This window comes from Maylandia zebra, linkage group LG20, assembly GCF_041146795.1.
Source record: "Maylandia zebra isolate NMK-2024a linkage group LG20, Mzebra_GT3a, whole genome shotgun sequence".
NCBI classification, from domain to species: domain Eukaryota; kingdom Metazoa; phylum Chordata; class Actinopteri; order Cichliformes; family Cichlidae; genus Maylandia; species Maylandia zebra.
Window position 1 is genome coordinate 20,542,687 of NC_135186.1, and position 21,383 is coordinate 20,564,069.

The 21,383-nt window shown below is 40.1% G+C and overlaps 3 protein-coding genes across 4 annotated transcripts; all 3 read left to right on the forward strand.

Annotated features, from left to right (window-relative positions):
- Positions 1-4,300: 4,300 nt before the first annotated feature.
- nppal (natriuretic peptide A-like) lies at positions 4,301-7,086 on the forward strand. Of its 2 annotated transcripts, none has more exons than XM_004545923.2 (3): positions 4,301-4,466; positions 4,615-4,925; positions 5,347-7,086. In XM_004545923.2, exons 1-2 carry the CDS (start codon positions 4,383-4,385, stop codon positions 4,921-4,923), a joined length of 393 nt encoding a protein of 130 aa, XP_004545980.1. In that variant the 5' UTR covers positions 4,301-4,382; the 3' UTR covers positions 4,924-4,925; positions 5,347-7,086. The 2 variants fall into 2 exon arrangements, with proteins under 2 accessions (XP_004545980.1, XP_004545979.1); XM_004545922.2 differs by having other exon boundaries at positions 5,350-7,086.
- A 3,511-nt stretch (positions 7,087-10,597) lies between these two features.
- Positions 10,598-11,735, forward strand: nppb (natriuretic peptide B). The gene is made up of 3 exons (XM_076878628.1): positions 10,598-10,801; positions 11,173-11,458; positions 11,542-11,735. Exons 1-3 carry the CDS (start codon positions 10,688-10,690, stop codon positions 11,556-11,558), a joined length of 417 nt encoding a protein of 138 aa, XP_076734743.1. The 5' UTR covers positions 10,598-10,687; the 3' UTR covers positions 11,559-11,735.
- A 4,855-nt stretch (positions 11,736-16,590) lies between these two features.
- Positions 16,591-19,948, forward strand: nppa (natriuretic peptide A). Its single transcript, XM_012917749.4, has 3 exons — positions 16,591-16,782; positions 18,775-19,081; positions 19,655-19,948. Exons 1-3 carry the CDS (start codon positions 16,672-16,674, stop codon positions 19,657-19,659), a joined length of 423 nt encoding a protein of 140 aa, XP_012773203.2. The 5' UTR covers positions 16,591-16,671; the 3' UTR covers positions 19,660-19,948.
- The last annotated feature ends 1,435 nt before the right edge of the window (positions 19,949-21,383 follow it).

Below are 21,383 nucleotides of genomic sequence, written 5' to 3' on the forward strand. Positions count from 1 at the left end.
ATACATTTAGTAAGTGCAAAAAATATCCACACACATGCATAATGATCTCCAAATGCAATACAAACAAAGGCATTGTGTCTTAATTAATCCACTTCTTAAACCAAACCTGTATCCTCGATTTGGACTGGGCACTATTGAGGTCTTCCAACACTAATTCAGCTCAATTCAATTCGGTTTTATCTGCATACACTGAATCACAACAAGAGTTCATTCAAGGAGCTTTACATTTTACAGTCATTCAGAGAAAACAATCCCCCTATGGGAAACCACTTTGCAACAGTGGGAAGGAAAAACTCCCTTCTTAACAGGAAGAAACTTCCAGCAGAATCAGGCTCAGGGGCAGCCAGCTGAGGGTGAGGGGAGGGAGATTAATAATAATTAATGGTTAAATGCTGAATAGTGTATAAACACATGGTGAATTAAAAAAGATGAGTCATGAAGAAACGTAACACTGACATCTAGTTACAGTACTGCAAAAAAGTTCCTTTGGTTTATATTATGCTATGAAAATAGAAGGCAGATGCAATGACTGATAGAAATATGTGCAATCATACGTGGAAATGCAGTTATACAAGTCAAAAGCGGAGATTGTACAGTTCTAGCAAGCTTGAAAGTCATCTTTATTCTTCAACACAGTCTGACATCTTTATCCAACATTTCTTTAAATAGCTTTCATGCTGCCCCACACCATGAAAGTGCCCCCACTGTTTTTTACAAATGCTGTAGACGCTCACTGTTGTACCCCTTTTGTGACCTCGTACATACATTTTGACAACTTGGCTTCCTCACCTTGTAGGACCCGTTGCTACTGATTTTCAGTCCAGTTTATTTTAAATATTGTTTTCAGCAAACATTGTAAAACACTTTCACATTGCAATGTTTCTATGTATGAAACAACTAAAATGAAACAACTTATTACTTCATTCATTCAGCCATGTTTCAATGGGAAAGCAGGCTCATGTGGGGTTGAGGAGCTGCTTAAAGCACACAGGTGAGAGTTGTTTCCAGCAGTGCTTTGGCAATAAGCTAAATGATGACAGGAAGCTCAGAGGATCATCCATGACTGACTGTCTTTCAGTCAAATCCTGTATCAGGTGCTGCGTTTCTTACTCACAATACAGCTTTGGACACTGATAATAGAATAGAATAGAATAGAATAGCATAGAATAGAATAGAATAGTCCCAGCCACTGTGCAAAATGAAACTGTGGGTGGTCCACACCAACCCTGCATGGTGTAAAATATAAGCAGTAGGACAGCACAAACACATCAGAGGACAGACAGCAAAGTGCTTGAAAGTAGTGCAAAGGACTTAGTCTGAGTAGAGTGTGTGTGTGTGTGTGTGTGTGTGTGTGTGTGTGTGTGTGTGTGTGTGTGTGTGTGTGTGTGTGTGTGTGTGTGTGTGAGAGATGGGGGGGCAGAGGGCAGCCAATATTTTTTTGGGCGGTGTTAATGACCCTCGGTACAGCCTTCCTGTTCTCAGTAATGGCCCCTGTGTACCAAACACCAGCAGCAGGAGAGCATGCTCTCCACAGAGGAGCGGGCGAAGGCCAGCAGCGGCTCCTGGTCCAGGTTATTCTTCCTTAGGTCATGGAGGAAGTGCAGCTGCTGCTGGGCCTTCCTTATCAGGGCACTTGCGTTGTGGTTCCAGCTGAGCTCAGCAGATGTGGGTGGGGGTCACCATTGGGATTCTGATCTGCTACGATGGGTCACTGGAGTCATACAACTTCTTTATCTCAATAAATCGCATTCAGTTCTTTCAAGTGATCTCCTCTTATTTAAATTCTTTCACTAGACCCACAAAGGATTCCTTAACCTAGTTTCAACAGTTCCTTCCTACAGTTTCATAGCTCACATCCATCCATGCTATATGTGCTATATAAATGTAAAATGTAATCTTTAGAAGGAGACATGTGCATTAATATTATTATGGTATGTGCACACATCAGTTAAACATGGGGTAGTTGGTTGCATGCCTGTTGTCCACAAGAGTCCATAGTCTGGGTGAAATACTGTAGAGGCCTTGTGAACAACAGGCTTGTTGACCTGCTTGCTGTCTTTCACTGGTCAAAGACCACGTCTACCTGTTCTCTTTACATCATGCTAAGTTAGAGGTGTTTATAATTAATCATAAATGTGTAACTGTTGCTTTTTAAGAAAGAAAGAACTACTTAGCCCTGTTTGCTTTGACCTTACAACCGAGTGCTTTTTTTGTTTTATTATTTTTAAATTTTTTTATTATTTTTGGTGTCTGTCTGAAATCCCAGTGATTTTTGATTAGTATTTATCCAGCAACCTCCAAAATATCCTAAAATGTTGTGTGTTCATGTACCTAACCTGATGTTGACGGTTGTTTCAGTTTTGCTCCATAAAGCTGCAAACTTGGATATTTAATCATGCACAACATGAAGGTCAAGTTTTCTTTCTTATGACTCTATTAGCTTTAGTGTGTGTATAAAGAAACACAAAGAGCTAAGAGACCGAGAAAAGATATTTAACCATCATGTTTCATCATGTTTCTTCATCAAGCATCTGCTAGTAATGAATCATACCCCATTGAGTGGCAGTGCCCAGTGACAGCACGTCATTACTGGGCGGGTCATACAGTCTACGAGTGCTTAAACACATGATTGGAACAGCAGCCAGTTTGAACCTTGTCCATACATGTAAGACTAAAAAAATCTGAAAAGGAAAATGAGAATAAAATTAATTGTAGAAGCTGCCCGTCAACTTAGAATACATATAGTGAACACTGAAAAACACTAAAAAACATTGCTTCCATTAACGTCTGTACAAGTACAAGTGCAATAAAATGTCCACTGAAAGAAGAGTTGTACGAGTTGAACAATGACATAAAACATATTGTCAGTTTTGTACAGTAGCTTAGCCATTTGACTGATATTAACCTGACTGAGCTTCCACTGCTGAAAATGGGCCAAGAGGCAGAAAAACCCTCCAATAATCAACAACTAAAGGAAGAACTAAAAATGGCAGGACAAAGTTTCTCAGCACAGCATTAAAAAATTGCATTTTATCTTTTATCATGTAACTATTGCATATAAGCCCCAAAATTAAAGCACAGTGGTTCATACAATATGTTTGTTTAGTTTCTTAAATGCTGAGAAACAAAGGCTCTAAATGCCTGTCTTCTGTCTGACAGCATCACATCTGGCACATGTAGACATGTAGTATCTTTCTCTGTGTAACAAATTAGAAAAGTGCAGATTTCTTCCATAAAAACCATGTGAATTGTTCACTGCTGCCTGCGCCAATTTCATATGATAGCCCTCCAGCTGAGAACCTGGTGAAATGTCAATTAGCCTCCATCCACCTCCACACGGTGTGCTCAGCTTCATAGGGTTCAGGGCTAATCGCTCATCATTTACCCCTGGTACATGTCTGCAGGGAGGTGAGCTAGGGGCAGCGGTATGTGCACATGTGGCTCATCACTTCAGAACACATTAGTTTGACTGGGCTTCGCCAAACCTTAACCAAACTTTATTCTAATCTGGAGTTGAGGAACAGTTACTCCATTTTTATCTTGCATTTAAAAGTGCTTTAATACAAGTATTTTTCATACGCCACCTTAATTACCTAATACAGTTAAATGTCATTTACATCACTTCAAAAATGCAAAATGTTCAACACAACATTTCGACTTGATAACCCACAATCAGGTCTGAGGGATTAGCACTGGTCTGGTACTAAAAAACTCCAACAAACAAAACCTGACATTTTGAGTTGAAAATTTAAAATAATAAACCAGTACTTGTACCTGTGCTGTAAACATACTAACATCTATATTTGTGCCAATTCTATGTTTGGAATTCAGGCAGGTCTCGCGATATAATTACGACTATGGCTCAGAAATAAAAATGAATGAGCTCAATTACTTGAAGAGTCACTAATATGGTATTTCCAAACCAACTACTCACCATGTACTGTACAGGGCTGATAAAGTTAAGAAGTGATTATAAGGGTCAGCTATCCAAATGCCAACTTCCAAAATCCTTTCTCATTTGTTCTTGAGTAATTACACATTTATAACAAAGTGTGTTGATGCGTATTGTCACAAAGTTATGGCAGTGAAAGCCAAACAGATGCGATGTTCCATGTCGTGAGTAATTCAACTCTAAAATGAAGCTCTGACACTGAGCAGCAGAGAGAGCTTCAGAGGAGTTTGAACGCCTACAGCAGTCAGGTTAGACTCTACTCCCACGTGTGGGAACATTAGTCACACCTCGTTAATTTCCCCAGCACTGATGACGGAATCAGGTCGCGTATAAAAGCTGCACCTGTCCACCGTTGGACAGCCAGTGGAGCAGAGACGGACTGAGTGCGTCAGCTGGTCCTCACAGAAAAGAGCAAGAAAAACAAAAGAAAATGAGTTTGACTGTCTCTGTTTGCGGCGTGTCTCTGCTGTTACTGCTTCATTTCGTAGGAGCCAAACCCGTTTCTGACCTTCAGGTGAGTTTACCTGAGCTTTCAGCTGGTGTAAATGTCTCCTTTTATAATGATGAGTTATTTATTGCTGAATCTTTGCGGGTTAGTTTCTTAGCACTGTGCAGAAATGGCAACTTTATTCTAAAAGCATCTTTATTTCATTTCTCCTCAGAGTTTCAAGCAGCTTTTAGAAGAGGAGATCAACGCCTCACCGTTACTCCCCGCAGACGAGACTGAGGTGGAGGGGAAAGACCTGCACACGGGCAAGTCGGTGTTCGGGGCGCCAGAGGAACAGCCATGGGACTCCTCTGACCCCAGTAACTCCGCACTGGTGGCTAAACAGAACCTCCTTTCCCGCATCTTCAAAGATCTCGTGAGGACCTCCAAGCGCTCGTGGAGCCGGTATAAGAAGGGTGGGATGAGGAGCTGTTTCGGGGTCCGATTAGAGAGGATCGGTTCCTTCAGTGGGCTGGGATGCTAAAGGTAAGAAGCAGAAAACTTTCCGTTTAACGCTATTTGGAATAGTTGCAAGACAGAAAAAAAGACAAACATAGTTTCAATGTCTTTCTTTTCATTCTGAGTAACAGAAACAATTTGCGCCACTAAATGTTACATTTTATGAATAAATGCAGTTAAAATATTGTCTTGATGCAGAGGTATTTTGCGTTCATGTATAACTTGATATGATTTGTTAATATGAATATAAATCGATGGTAGAAGCAGTATTATGGTCCCTATGTGGAAGATTTAAGTCACATCCTATTTTATTTATTTATTTTTAATAAATATCATTATACATAATTAATCAGATCGGATTTCGTATGTCATTGTGTGAGAACAGCTGGGCAGTTCTAGCAGGTGAGGGTGGCTCTTCACTGGGACTAATAACGTGTTGTTCTGTCAGCAGGCGGGGACCTTCAGCGCATCAGTGTGAAACGCAACCAAGAGCCGAGCTCCCCTCACACCACAAGGTTTTGACTGACACTTTAAAGGGCGGTTGATTCAGACTCTGCTGTACATGGTTCATATTCAAAACTGTGTTTTCCTTTTTCAAATGTGAGCTGTTAAATTATTATAAATGTATTTATTATTTATTTTTTGCTGTTGTATAAGAGTTGCCTTGTAATAGAATGTACTGCAGTAAAACAGTTATTTTGCATAATTGCTGAGTGTTGCATTCAATTCTTTCCTGACATAATTTAAAGCAGCTCCAGACTTTCCCAGGAAATATTTTAATGAGATATATACACGTGAAATAAAGGTGTCTGTGATATGGGGAGCCGGTACCTGAAGGATTTGTTTGGTTTGTTTCATTTGATCATGTGATCACCTGATAGGAAACAAGATCACTTCTGCTGATTTTATTGCTTCCATTAGGAGCAATATAGACGTTTTTTTTTTTAAATGCCTATATTTCTTAAAATATAATGAATATATTTTTTTAAATTTCCGTGAATGCACTCTGACTCTCACCCCATGATAGCTGAGCTAGGAGCCATCCCACCCTGAACTGGTTAGCAGGAGATGGGTGGATGAAAATAAAAAGCTGCTGGGTTAGGCTTCACAAGCAGTCCATAGTCAAAGCTCTCATATTTGAGTATTTGAGGTACAAGATATAAATCACAGCTTTCAGAGACATGGCATATGAAACATTTGGTTCCACATGTTCTTGATTGTACATGCCAGTAGACCAAAATGAAAAAAACAAGCAAACAATTAATGTTAAAAATGACAAAATGAATCAAACTGAATTTCACCAAATTTCTAAACTTTGTTGTAATTTCTCAACCAGTCTCAGAACAAAAAAGAAACCAATAAAAATTCTCAAATGATGAGCAAAAGTACAAAAATGAAGTATTTTTTAAAATATACTTTTTGGCTTTATTAGACAGAAACAGTGAAGGCTGACAGGAAAGTGAAGGAGAGAATGGAAGACATGCAGCAAAGGACTAGGTCCAAACCCGGCCGCCTGCTCTCAGCCATGCTACATATGGTCACCTGCTCATCCAACTGAGCTAAACTGGTGCCCAAAAATAGACACTTTTTTTATTATGTCAGTGACTACTTCACAGATAAATGTGCTCTGTCACTGCACTGTTTCTGTGCTGTTTGGATGAAAGCAGAATGTAAAATATATTAGCCTGACATCAGCCTTATTTATCTTGTTTTAGATATTGTCTAATAGCTTCACTGCATGAAACTTCATTGTGTTTCGTCTGATACATTATATAATTTTATATGAGTCATATAATATTCTGCTGTACAGTAACAAGTAACTATATCTTACAAAAAGAAGAAAAGAAGTGCTTCATAACTGATGGCTAATCCTGCAGGTTGGCAGGTAGAAGTACAACGCACACAAACAGTAAGACTGGCTAAATATGTGGGGTCAGTCAGTCGGGATTAAATACCAGCCCCTCGGTCAACGAACATCTAAAAGTTGGAACTGAATAGTTTTTTATTGACCACTCAAAGGGTTCCAACCAAATATAAACAATAAAAAATGTGCAGTTTATTTTCACTCACTTGAGTAAACATTATTTTTGTGATATTTGTGTGATGAAACCAACTGAATGTTTACATTTACATTGTGTTGAAATCTTCAATTATAAAATAAAACACCCATGAGTTATGACAAAAAGTATTCCTTTGTGGTCAAGTATTTCTTACCGAAGAGGAAATAAAGTATGTTTTACCTACTTATTACTTAACACAGGTGTTGTTGACTGTCGTTAGAACCTCATTTCAAGTTGTTGCCAGTCAAGGGCAGGATCTATTAGTGAAACAAACCTAATTAGTAGTGAAGCTTGTCAGGTGGGCATGTATACACTCGTAGAGTATTAGATGCTTCCTTTAGTTACTACTTCTCAATTTTTTGACCCATTCCTCATGACTATTGTTCCAATATAGACACATTTTACCAGCACAACCAGTCCAAACTATGTCGGGGCCTTTTTAAATTGTATGACTGTTTTCATCAGTTAGACACAAATACCTCAAATAATACAAGTGAGTATCTGCTCAAACACTGGATCAACCTTCTGTTGTCATTAACTGGCTGATTTGCAACAGTCAAAATTAAAGTCCACACAATAATTATCGGTTCTTAATGCCCCCAATAGCACTCACAGAAAACTGGTTTAAATTCCTCGATGCATGAGCAACAAAAATCTATCGGAAAAACAAGAAACCCAAAATTGCCATAGCAACACTACAAGATAATAAATGACACGATAGATTAGAAGCAGTACAAATTTGCATTATTATGTCACAGTGAACTAAAATATTTAATCAAATGGATACAAAAGAAAACCTACAATGACTCACAGATAGATGTAGAACTTAAGAAGTTAGAAATTAGAAGTTGGTAACATCCTGGTGGAAAGCAAACAAAATCATTAAATCGTCACCATCACCATATATTATTGTATTATTGTCTAAAGTCCATCATTCAAGCTCGGGTCCTCTACCAGAGCCCTGGGAGTTTTAGGGTGCTGCACAGCATCTTAGCTGTTTCCAGGATTGCACTCTTCTGGACAGAGATCTCCGATGTTGTTCCTGGGATCTGCTGGAGCCACTCGTCTAGCTTGGGAGTCACTGCACCAAGTACTCCGATTACCACTGGGACCACTGTTACGGTTAGAAAAACTGCTGGCCGTTTCAGCAGTTTTTCTAACCGTGGCCATGGCATTGTTGGTAAGTGTTTGTGGTCACCATTACTGAAAGCAGGCCTTTTGAATAAAAGGGTAGGAGTGCTACAATGTTACTGTAGATCAGGGGTCCCCAATCCCATACCACGAGGGCCGGTGTCCCTGCAGGTTTTAGATGTGTCATGATCCATCACAGCTGATTTAAATGGATAAATTACCTTCTCAACATGTCTTGAAGTTCTTCAGAGGCCTGGTAATGAACTAATCATGTGATTCAGGTGTGTTGACCCAGGGCGAGATCTAAAACCTGCAGGACACCGGCCCTTGTGGACTGGGATTGGGGACCCCTGCTGTACAATATGCCGGCCACTTTGTTGTGGCGTTTCATTCTCTATAGATCTTGTGCTGAAAGCTTGTTTCTGTACTGCCACAATTAGTGCCTTGTTCAGCCACTCTTGGATTTCTGGATTTCAGCCACTTTCTCTATCTGCTCGTGAAGGATGTTCTTTGCAGATAAGGGAATCTGCCAGTTGCCCTTGGTTAAGTCTAGCATCGTAAAAAAAAAAACTAGCTCTGCCCAACTGGTCCAGGAGCTCGTCGATCAAACATCAAACCTCATTCAACTTCAACACAGAACCATATGGACCCATGTTTCTTTAGTACAAGAACTATGGGGCTGTGCGACTCTTCCATGCACTGTTTGACTCTTCTATCATTCCCAGCTTGAGCAGTTCAAACAATTCCTTTTGCACAGTTTGTCTCTGGCGTTCAGGTAACCTCTGAACGTGCTGTCACATCAGGCCGCATTTCAAAATGTTGCTCCATGGCATTTGTACAGCCGGGCAGGGGGGAGAACACATCTGCAAAAACTGCTATTGCAACACAGCAAAATCTGCTCTCTGGGCCTGTATGAGATGGTTATCACAATAGGGGGAGGCCAGAAAGCTGAAATTTGGCACCTCCAGCCACCGGAGAAGGGTCTGGAGAAGCTACAGGGTCACCAGAGAAGCTACAAGGAGAGACTAATACAAGCACTTTGTCTCCCAGTGAAAATTGCCAGAATCTAGCCGCTCCCTTTGTACGGGCGCTCCTGGGCCTGGAGGAAATTTTCCTCAGCACCACTGTGGAAAAAACTCCTGGCACGACCCGGATGCTTGGGCAGTTTTTATTTGATTGATGTGCTCTTGAACTTTGCAGCGCTCTTCCTTTATCTTCGCTGTCAGTTTCTGTCACGCCAGCTCCTGTGTCTGGATGAAAATGCTCCTCTCCGGCCCCAGCAGCTACTGGAATAGGTAATGCATGATTAAATGATGCTCATCAGTTGTGAAGATCAGCCTCCCCTGCTTCCACACCCTAAACCCGCTGCTCCACCCCACCACAGCTGGATTCTCATTCTTATTTGGATTCAGGGCTGAACCTGCTCTCATCTGCAAGGATAATTGGGGCACCAGTGGCAGACCTGCTAGTTGTAGTGTTCTCTAGGTCCGTTCACGAATGTTTTGTTTGAAAATGCAGTAGTAGCTTACTGGTGATCTGGCTCTAGCAGTGCTTTTCCTGCTCCACCTTGCCCCAAACCCAGATAGTGTGATGACCCTTTAATTTTTTTAGAGGAGTTTATTCTGAAGTTAATTTGTTTACAAGAAAGTGAAATTTGTTGTTGTTGTTGTTCATTAAATTATTGTTTTTTTTGTTTGTGTTTGTGTTCATTCAATTACTGAGGATTCTGTGACTTGGTGGTCCAAATGAGACTGCTACAATAATAAAAACGATTTTATTTATTTAGACCTACCAAAATCCCAGCAGTGAGTTTAGCAGTTACTACTTGTCAATCACTATAACTGCATGAAATATAAAAGATTTCCTGTATCTGTCTGTATGAAAGCAGAGCTGAATCCGTCTTTTAGAGACAGTACTTCACCTAAATTCATAATCATTTAATTCACTGCTATATTTGATTAAAGTTATCACAAGACTTGTGAGTGATATGTGTAGTGTTTTGTTTTTCCTCTGCTTCTCACAGCAGGTCAGTGATGACCGACAATTAAAAATGTTGTAATCATCCAAAGGTGACAGACTTTAAAATACACTTTCAAGAAAAGAACATTAGGCAATGTAAACAGCCCATTAGCAGAGTGGACCCCCCATTTTTATTCCTTCCACTAAAAGATGATTTCTCAGAGCAATTATTACGAGGTGACCGTACAACTATTACATCTGTGTCTTCATTTAGTAACACTATCATGTTGTCACATTAGTTTACTACTTCCTGTAACTCAGTGACAACAGTGTCCCGTGTGAGGTGGGGAGGCTCTGGAGAATGTTTCTCAAGCAAAGTAGCATATGTAAGCGGCTATGTCATAAGAATACTAGCATACAATGCTTTAAAAGGAGCATTTTCCGACAGCTCGTGTTATCAGAATTAGGTGTCAGGCATGCCGGTCCAATTCCTGGCATACCTATGTGTGTTAACCTTAAGTATAAAAGAGAGTGCTGCTGTTGGCTCCGGCATCCAAACACCTACAAGTCAAAGAAGAAAAAGAGAATTTATCCATTCATCCAACTACTAACACGAGCTGCAGCAACCCACAGAGCAACATGCGTCTGTCTTCTATATCGCTCTGTAGCCTCCTTCTCATTTTAAAGCTGCAGCTGACTAGTACATATCCCATCAGCACTGGCTTGACTGACACTGACATGGACATCTTGAAGGTAAGTCTCTAAAGTCACTAAAGTTTTTCTTGAAGAAGTTGAGTCTTTCTGGGAGTTTCAGGCAATCTGTAGCAGCAATCAGAACAAGGAACTCAATTTTATTCACGTAAAATGTTGAACAACATCCTGCATTTCCTTCCATAGCTGTTCCCAATATTTAGCCTTGATCTCTCATGTGATAAAAGCATAAAGTCTGATCATTTTTATCTGTCACCTGTGCTCCAACATTGCTTCTAATAATCTCAATAAACTGAGACATAAACTGTTGACAAATACATTTGAGTGCCTCTGTCTATCCTCATGCCATAGTTAAATTGCCATGTTTATTATTCAAGACACAGTACAACTTTCATCTGTGTGGATCTTTAAAGGTGCTCCTAAGCAGACTGGAAGAGTCTGTTTCAGACCAAACGGCAGTGGACCAAAATGCCCCTGGACAGAGAGATCTTCTAGACAGCCTTAGCAGAGAGGACGCAGGAGATAGACATCAGCCAGACACCGGACTAGATGAAGCTGAAATCCGGGAGTTTCTTTCGGCCAAGAACCTCAAGAGTGTCCGCAATGATTCATCTAGGAAATCCTCTGGTTGTTTTGGGCGACGGATGGACAGAATAGGCTCCATGAGCTCTCTGGGGTGCAACACTGTGGGAAGATACAGTAAGTTACAGTAACTACACTACAACACGGTTAGAGTAATGTACCACAGATTTAACTCTTACTCTCTTACTCTTCCCTTGCAGATCCAAAGCAAAGATGAAGTCTTACCATCTAAATTCCAAAACTGCAACGTCTCTACCCAAAGATACTTTTATTTAAAGGCTATTTATTTACTAATATTTATTAAATACTGTTGCTCAGCAGAATATTTAAAATAATCAAAGCCAAACTGTTCCTTGTGTACTGTTGAATGTTTTAATAAATGTTTACAACTGCACGTCATTGGCCCTCATCACTGACCATGAGACACAGCCAACATATTTCAAAAAGGCACAAATGTACGGGAGACTTTTCCTTTAAACTGTCAAATATAAAAACACACACTGAAACATGCAGTGTTGTCTTAATGAAGAAGCTCTTGTCATTCTGAGTAACTGACAGCAGCAGGGAGCTCTATGCAGGACGTTTATATACAGAATTCATTTGATAACAGATTTATTTTTCTGTCTTCATAAAAAAGAGTAATGATCTGACACAGATCATTACTCAACAACATTGATTAATATGCTGAACTGTTTATTGGTGATAATGATTTTCCATTCCCATTTATTTCACTGCCAGTGCGTTACTGCTGATCAGCTGAGTAGTTTAGTGTGTACATGCTTAGCTTGGCACCTGATTGCATCTCCGAGGTTGATTAAACGCTTTCTAACAAGGAAGTGATGTACAGTGAATTACAGTACAGCTTAGCACTCCATCATCAGTGAGGAGCTCCACTGATTAAAGCTACAATTACATCATCATGAGTGAATTTGAATTTGCTGACTTTTTTAGAGTGTTCAAACCACCTTTCATGGCCACATGGTTTAGATGGCTGTTTGACTGATTGATATATTGATTGTTTCCACTAGATGTATAACAATTCACACTGACTCCACCACACTTTACAAGTCCCCAGCTTGTTAAATAAATTCCCCTTTTAGAGATAATAAAGGGGGAAGAAAAATCACATGTGATTTCTTGTTACAGGCACCGAACAGGGTATTAATCCTATAATGTCCTTTGTATCATATTTAATATGAGTTTCTGAGACCTCTATCTCATGAACATGATCAATACTTGCCATAATTTCAAAATCTTATGGACAAAACTAATTTTTTGTCTAAAATTAACATTGTTGTTAACAAAAAGTTGCCAAAACATCCAATGTATCAAATGCGATACAAAAAATATATAATAAATATATAATAAACATATATCATGCACAACATTATGTAGGAAAAAAAAAGATTTGTGGATTTTGTTATAAGGGCTAATAAACATCTCAGTTCCAAAAAAATCTGAATTTTATGGATATTTTTTGATGGGTTGGGTCTGACAACCCATCTTAAAAATCTCTTCGTCTAGAAATATAGTAGGCACGTGCACGACTAGACGACTAATCATTGCTATTGTAACGAGTGGGCACCAGATTTCTCCAAGACATGCTGGAGAAATCTTTCGGCTGGCCTGGGAATGCCTTGATGTTTCTCTGGATAAGCTGGAGGAGCTGGTTGGTGACAGCGAGGTCTCAGCTTCCCTGCTTAGACTGTTGCCCCTACGGCCCAACTTCACAGAAGCAGAAGAAAATGGCGGGGTGGTTTATCGATTTATCATTTTAGATTTAAGGTTTTATTGAAGTGGTTGTCATGAACCATGTACATCATTCAAGAGTCTGGGGATCTGAGGAAAAGTTGTGTTTTTTAGTTATAGTAAGAGTATGTAATAGTTTTCTTGTCATATTTTATTTTAAGTGTAGTTTGTATGTTTGAAGTAGAGTGTGCAACAAAAGGTATAAAACACTCATACCATCTATAGATTACAGAACTTTAACCAAACCATTGTCAAGAGTAAGTATCCACAGCCTTTAATCAACTCTGTCTTCTGATCTTTGCAACATTATTTACTAAACTGGGTTTTAAAAAATTAATTATTTGGTTAGAATCCAAGATGGAGATGAATGGAAAATTGTTTTAAAACTCCACTGGGACATTTCAAACACCTCGTATGCTGTTTGGGTTAACCGATCCCTACGGTGTCTCAGACCCTCAGAAAAGATGTCCTAAGAGACTTCTTTAGCGTCTTCATCTTTGTGTTTAGATTGGGATTTTCCTCTACTTTTTTCAAAATCCTGTTCGAGGTTGACAGGTGAAGCCTGGCCCCACCTCAGGTCCAGCTGGACCACAGACTACAATTTCTCTCCTACCTGCAGACTGCTAAAAGTTTGAACTCCAATCTTACACAATGGTTCTTGTTTTTAGAAGATTCAATTTGTCCACCATGTACCGCTTGTACCGGTGATGGAAGACTTTTACCTTACAGCATCTCGAGGCAACTTTTGTTGTATTTGGAACTTTTTTTTTAAGAACTGAAATTACCACCATGGCATTCCTTCCCAGCTTCCACTGGGACCACATCACTAGGTTTGCCTGCTACCTTTGGGTAAGTAGAACTACTTCTTTCCTGAAACAATATTTTTGGTGTCCTTCATTAGTGTTAAAGAATACGTTCCTGCCTCCCCCACATGTCTCCTTCACCCACTAACAATTCCAAATAGGTTCTTGTCATACATCTTTTTGGATTTTATCACTGATTTTCTCCTCTCAGATGGAAAGACAGTTATATTAACCACTGTGTACAGGTTCTCTGAGGCAGCTCACTGTGTGGCCCTGAAGAAGCTCCCTCAGCCTCCAATTTCAATTCAATTTAATTCAATTTTATATAGCACCAAATCATAACAGCAGTTGACTCAGGGCACTTTAAATTGTAAGATAAAGACTGTATTGTGGAGGTAAGCATGGACGACACAGAGCTCTTAATTCTCACTCCTTCTTTATTCCTCTCCAACATCAACTGAACACATCGCGCCACAAACACAGCAACACACACTTCCTCAACACTGGGTGTGAGTGGAGCCCTCTAGTGGTCCACCACAGTATAATAATACAAGAGCAAGTGCTTTGGATTCTACCGTCAGACAAATGGACAGATCGAAAGATGAAAGCAGGAAGTAGCAGCAGCCTGTGGTTGAATTACCCATAACAATCCATAACTTTGAGTTGTCTTGTGAATATGCCCATAACTCACTCAGTGCTAAAAGCAATCACTGTTTAAAGTTTCAACTGGTTCTCAGCCACCCCATTCCCATCCAATGAAGAGGAACTGGATGTGCTCCCAGTTCAGTCCCATCTGAAGCACAGCTGCTGCAACTGGAACCAAATGAAGGTCGCCCAGCTTTGAACTGCTGACTGCAGTCACTGCTTTAATTTTCATTGTTTGGAGTTCTCATAAAGCCAAAGCATCAAGCCATGACATTACGCTCTTTCAGGCTCTCCTGGCTCTGTTTTCATGAGAGAGCACGCAAAAGCTGGGTGCTCAGGATCCACATCCATTCACCACAGCCACAGTCATTTGGTTAGCCTGTTCCTCAAATGATGGAAAGGAGTCCAAACTGTATTGGTCTGAAGTGGATTCAAACAGCAACAACAATGATGAATTCTGGGTAATTTAAATGCATTCCAACAGCTAGCAGTTCAACCATCAGGCCACAGAGACACCTCCTGCAGCAGCATGTCCAGGATCACATTACTTTTCAATCACACCCAGTGCACTCCCTTTATATTCCTTCTTACCACTCAGATTAATGTCCTTGTCTGCTCAAAGCCTGAAGGCAGCTAAGGTCACACTGTGCAAGTATGTGGCACATCTGTAATGCTGCAAAGCCACATAAATCTCATATTTTATTGCCCAAATACTTTACATTCCCTATAATTCTCCGGCTCTAGCTGGCCATCATAGGTCCTACAAAGTCCTCTGGGAGCTTGGTCAGCTGTGGAGGATTGTCCCACGCCAAGAGTGTAAAGAAAAAACAAAAGCAAATTAAAAAAAAGTTTTTGTATGTTTTAAACATGAGGTCTGAGCATGACAATGGTATTAGTCTTCTCAGCAAAATGAAACAAATGATTCTCTAAATATTATTTATTTATTTCAGTTCTGTTTAGTTTTGAGTGACCTTGTGATTTTTTTAAATTGCTTTTTAATTTTCTCCAAATAGGAATTTAAAATGACTCCTTAGAATTCAAATCTGCAGGATTATTAGGGGTCTGTGTGAAGCACATCCCTTATTAAATGTGCCATTTATGTGCCTTCTGAATGAGCGAACAAGGCAAAGCTCCACCCATGAAATGCAATCTCTTATCATAGTGCATCAAAGTCTGCACTTCCAAAATGTGCGACTGCAAAGACCCTAGAAACCAATAAAGACCTCAGGCTCTGATTTGTCTGATTAATACTGTGGAGTTACAGTAAAATGAGAACATGGTGTTTGTGTAACTCTTAACTTTGAAACTCACCGAATACACATTAAAACTCAAATATTTATTTTGTAAATATTTCTTTAAATATGTGAAAATTACTTGTTTGTTATAAAACATGTAAATTTATAATTGTTTCTTGAAAGTTGAGTCCATGTAATTCTTGTCTACTTTCTATTAAAGGCCACCTATTATTGAAACATACTCACAGTATATGCTTCTTCTTTTCTATAATACCGCCTGTTCATGCCTGTTCATAATGCAGCCTATAATTTTAGATTATAGGTTGTATTATTCCTACCTTACAAACTCATGGCAGGAAGAAATGCCTTCAGTTATGGTAATAAATCATATTCACGATACTGTTTATATTCCTTTGACTATAACATTGTTTCCTTCCTGTCCTAATCTAAACCATGGAACCACGAGCAGCAGTTTTAACCTACTATGGTACGTTTCATTCTTAGGAGTGTAGACAGTGTTAAGTATTTGCATAGTGAAACTGCATTCTTCCCAATACACAGCTCAGAGATCCAAGATGGCTCCTTAGGTCATGCCACACACACACACACACACACACACACACACACACACACACACACACACACACACACACACACACACACACACACACACACACACACACATGTCACTTACCACCAAGCGCCACTTAAAGAGACATCTGACCAGCGGCCTTATCATTTAGAGGTGTCAGAATGCACTTGGGGCCGTCTACAAAATGATGGCACTGCCTGTCTGGCGCATGGTAAGTGTATGTAGATGGTTGTGTATGTGAGCCAGTCTGTATATAAAAGCTTGCAGTGCATGCTATAGTATCAGTATTAGCAGAAGAAACATAACATGAGAACTGAGGTTCTGTGGGGTGTATTGGCCCTGCTGTGTCAGCAAACACTGGTTAGCAGCCACATACTGGGGAGGCCCTCATCTGCTAATGACCTGGCTCAGCTCAAGGTAAGAAACCATGTCACACCTGTAATCAACACACCATTTGTGAAAACATTACACTTTGAAGGGTCAGGTACTTTGATATTCAAACAGAGAGAGGGTCAAAGATGAGAAAATAGTTGCATGAATAACATATTTCCTGTTATTACAACATTTAAAAGTCATTCAAAGGCAGTTTCACTGGTATCAGTGTCTTCAATTATACCATGCTTGTAGGAATGCTACAAGCATTTTATAATTGCACAAATGCATCCAGTCCAGTATAACTGATTTATGTTTTACTTGACAAAGTAAAGAGTTTTTTTCAAATATAGTTTAAATCAGACCACGTGTTGACATGCTTTTCTTTGGATTTGTGAGTATTGAGAGGGCATAACAAGATAAAATGTTGACTGTTGTGATGACACCAAGAAGACACAACAACAGATCAGGCGATTACAAACAAAGCAACACAATGTCGAAAAGTAGTTATCATTAGAGTGTGACCTCACATTGATCTGATCTCAAAGATATACCAGCTTTACTTTGTTCTCCTGATTTTCACTTGTAATTTTAACTTCATCAAAACCTTCATCTTCATTCTTCCTTCATCTTATAATTAGCTGAGGTGAACTAGAAATTAGAGCTCTCTGCTTCCAGAATAACAAGCTGTGGTTTAGCTGTGGCTGAAGTAGACAGTTATTAATGAGTTTGCTTTGACTCTGACACAGCACTGACAACACATGAACAAAACCTTCACCTTTATTCCTGATATGCTGTTAATATTTGCATACCTATTAAATTAGGCAATAAAAACATCCATTGTTTTGAAAGTATGCAGCCTTTGGTTCATAGTGTGAACGTCACAATATCTGTGCACTGATGATAACTGTGATATTTAAAATTTAAACATCGTGAATGATGGGTCCCTCTTGTTTGTTGTTGGCTGAGTGGGTGACTCCAGGTGGGCTCTCAGACTCGGGACCCATCTGCTGACTCTAGTCCACGCTTTGCGGTGGAGATGGTGAGTCCCAACCCTGGGACCCCAGGTAGGGTGTAGTAGGGGATTTAGATGATCAGCTGATGAACTGGGTCTTTCCTGGCTACCTTGGTGGCCCCACACAACTCGTCACTGCTGTGTGTTTTTCAATTTGATCTGCACCTGAGGCATTGAGTGTGAGCATTGTTGACCAGCTGTCGGGTGCTCATGTCACAACTGTCAATCTTAAAAGCACTCTATTTTTCATACAGTCATACTCATCCTTTATATCTCAAACACTCACTTGCACCATAAGGTCTGTATTTAAAAGCTTGCAGTGTACACTATAGTATCAGTATTAGCAGAAGAAACATAACATAGGAACTGAGATTCTGTGAGGTGTAATAATCCAGTGTGAGAGTCAGCTGGGTTAACTGTTGCTTCCTGTTTACCTAGCTGAGGCAGCTTTTATTCCTCCTTTTCTGACAGACAGACCCCCACTGTCAATAAATTCCTCACACAAGTTTATAGCTAAACCAACTGATTTGAGATGCTGGAGGTCAGGGTTCAGCAACTTCATCTCATTCTAAAAGTCCACTATTGTCCCAACAAGGGTTGACAAACAATCCTCATCACCTGGGACCTTTCTTTTGGCTCACGCTGGGATGGCCGGCCTCTTGTGGGGTTGGTTACCCATTGGTTCTCTGGGGCCCTTGTCCTTTGGCAGTGGGGGCTCCATGTGGAGCCTCCCTCTTCCTTCACGTGGTTGTCATCGAGATGTGTGGCCTCAGGTCTTCACTATTCTTGGGGGTCCGTGGACAGCCTGGGTCTCATGGTCTAATGGACCTGACTCTGGCTCCCAGGGGGGTGTTGTTGCAGCCTGTCACCCTCATTATGTATACACACCCACACCCACCCACCCACCCACCCATCCACACACACACACACACACACACACACACACACACACACACACACACACACACACACACTTGCACGTCCCACCTGATTTATTAGATGCTTTATGATTTCTACAACAGTCTTTGCTGGAACGCTTTGAGGAGACATTGGATGAAGTGGTCCAGAAAGAAGACTTGGAAGCTTATTATGAAGACATGAACCAAGAGCCCAAAAGCAGCCAGGCCAGCCAAGGATGGGACCAAGAGGGGAACCAAGAACCTCTGATATCTGAAAAAGCCCAACCACTAACTGAGGGCAAGACTGTGAATCAGAGGAGCCGCCTCCAGGACCTGCTGATGGCCACCAGGAAACGCACCTCTGGCTGTTTTGGAGCCAGGATCGATCGAATAGGAAATGCCAGTGGCTTGGGATGCAATAGTGGAAGAGGTAGGACTGCAGTCGGAGAAGCAAAACACAAATTTGAATTAAATTTGTTAAATAAATACAGAGCATTAGAACATGTCAACCCTTAAAAATGTGCATGCAGTTGGATTTTGACTAAATGTGCATTCACATATTCTACAAGTTCTTAACTTGACAACGTGACAATTGTGTTGATGTGTTTTCTCACTTGTTATTCTTTCGGGCTGCTGCCTTTCGGGGTTGGCACAGCATTGAGCCTTCATCTGCCTCCATCACACCAACTTCCTCTGCACATGTCCAAACTATCTCAGCTTTGCCTTAAACATTGACCTTCTTCACACTATTCATTGTAAAAATGTTTTGGACAGTCCACTTTTGTTCATACTATAAAGTACGCCAAGTAATAATTTGCAGAACACATTTATGTTGATTGACACTTAGTTTTATTTATTTTTTAAATGAAATATAAATACTTAAAGTTTAAGTAGAAGTTGGAAATAAATGCATTTGAAGGATGATGATGGTACCAGGATTGCAACATGACCAGTTAAATAACAGTACTGTCTTCTTTTTGTGCTTGTGTCATTGTCCTCCTAGGATAGTCCAGCCTTTTCCCGGGGCGCATGACGAATTCTGCTGTTGGAACTGAAATTATATCAGAGAAATATAGAGTTTGGAAAAGTATGGTTTTGTATTAGTTGCATTTCAACTTTGTGTATCTATTTTGCATGTTTCTGTGTCAGACATGAGAAACTGGCTGTTTTTCAAGTAGGTAATTAATTCGATAAGTCCATTGTAGATGAGCAACATAAACACTTTAATGGAAAAGAGTTAAACAACTACTGTAACTGCATGTGGGGGTCTAACAAAAATAAACATATTTTTTACTTACATGAAGGATTCTCTCTATTTTATAGACAGAATAAAAAGTAGAATTTAAATAATATTTGAGATTGCAGTGTGCACATTGAGGAGCGGAGTGACTGATGCTGCTATAAAAGAATACGGCTCTCACAACAACAAAGTGGTAAAGTATGTGAAACATTGTACTGCATATATGACACACTGCAGGAGGACAGTGGTTGTCCACACTGAGGTTTTTAATAAAAAGGGAAATAGTTGTTCCGTGTTACTGTTGGCTTCCATCACCATGACATACTTAAGATTCGAACAAACTTTTTACAATTTTTCTGATAATTTGCTAATTGTGAAATAGGCTGATAGTTACCAATAGAGCTGTCAACAAGGTTAGGTTTCTTTAGTAGAGGAGTTACCTTAGCAAAGCCAAATAAATGACTCAAGGCACCGAACGGAAGCAGTTTGAGGACATCACATTATTTATGTGATTTAAGTGATTGATAAATGTGTTACAATCATCATCAGAAAGTAACAGAGCGTGCTGAGATGGAGGAGAAACAATACAGTTGATAGTATCCAATGATAAACGGAAATTATTCTTATAGCAAGATTACTGACATAAGAGGATCGAGCGAGTAAGAGTGAATGAGCTCTTTGAAGTGTTCACAGTAGACAACCAAACCTCGGGACTTCTGCAGTCATCCTGCTTTTCGATGGAAATATTGAAGGCTGCAAGTCTTATTAATTAACCAGGGTGAGTGGAAATTGACAGAGCAAGGGCCACTTTGTAAGGAGTGACCTGATTGAGAATGGCAAGAAACTGTTTGTTTTAATAAACACTCTCTTGCCTTTCTCAATCATTATGAACCTTAAAAGAGCAGTGAAAGCTCAAACGGATCATCGGGCATAAAAATGTCTTTTTTTAAAGCTTACAGCTGTTCCACTTCCTTTGGCAAAGATGTGAGGAGCACAAATGAACTGGAACTCTAGAATATAGTTTTTAAAAATACCACATTTTATTATCACGCTGCCAGGCCAAAAAGATTAACATTAAATCCAGATTCTCATTATAGAACAAGTCCTTTAAAATATAAGACTACAAACTGAGTGGCTGGTTATTACAAGTTTTTTTTGGTGGCGTAAGCTACACACAAAATCAGGGTTCCTGCTGTGTTGGGCCCTAGCTTTCCACGCCTTTTAGATGGCAGCCCAGGTGGTAAACACAAGGCAGCATGGACTAGTCCAGCCTCAACCAGTCTCAGGTGAATCTGCCTGGCATCAACCCAACATGAGCGCAGGAGCAGAGCTTCCACAGAAGCAGCACAAGGAAATTAGCTCTTTCCTCCTGTGGGGTATCCCAAGCAAAGACAGGCTGACCATCAAAAGTGGAAGTATACCCGGGGCCATCCTCAAGCTGTGCTGGAAAGAACCCTGTTTGCTTTACGCTGGAAATTATACATAAGAGATT

Coding starts and splice junctions, on each gene's coding strand:
- nppb (XM_076878628.1), top strand. CDS start 10,688: ATGCGTCTGTCTTCTATATCGCTCTGTAGCCTCCTTCTCATTTTAAAG. Junction 10,802..11,172: donor CTGACATGGACATCTTGAAG/GTAAGTCTCTAA, acceptor GGATCTTTAAAG/GTGCTCCTAAGCAGACTGGA.
- nppal (XM_004545923.2), top strand. CDS start 4,383: ATGAGTTTGACTGTCTCTGTTTGCGGCGTGTCTCTGCTGTTACTGCTT. Junction 4,467..4,614: donor AACCCGTTTCTGACCTTCAG/GTGAGTTTACCT, acceptor ATTTCTCCTCAG/AGTTTCAAGCAGCTTTTAGA.
- nppa (XM_012917749.4), top strand. CDS start 16,672: ATGAGAACTGAGGTTCTGTGGGGTGTATTGGCCCTGCTGTGTCAGCAA. Junction 16,783..18,774: donor ATGACCTGGCTCAGCTCAAG/GTAAGAAACCAT, acceptor TTTCTACAACAG/TCTTTGCTGGAACGCTTTGA.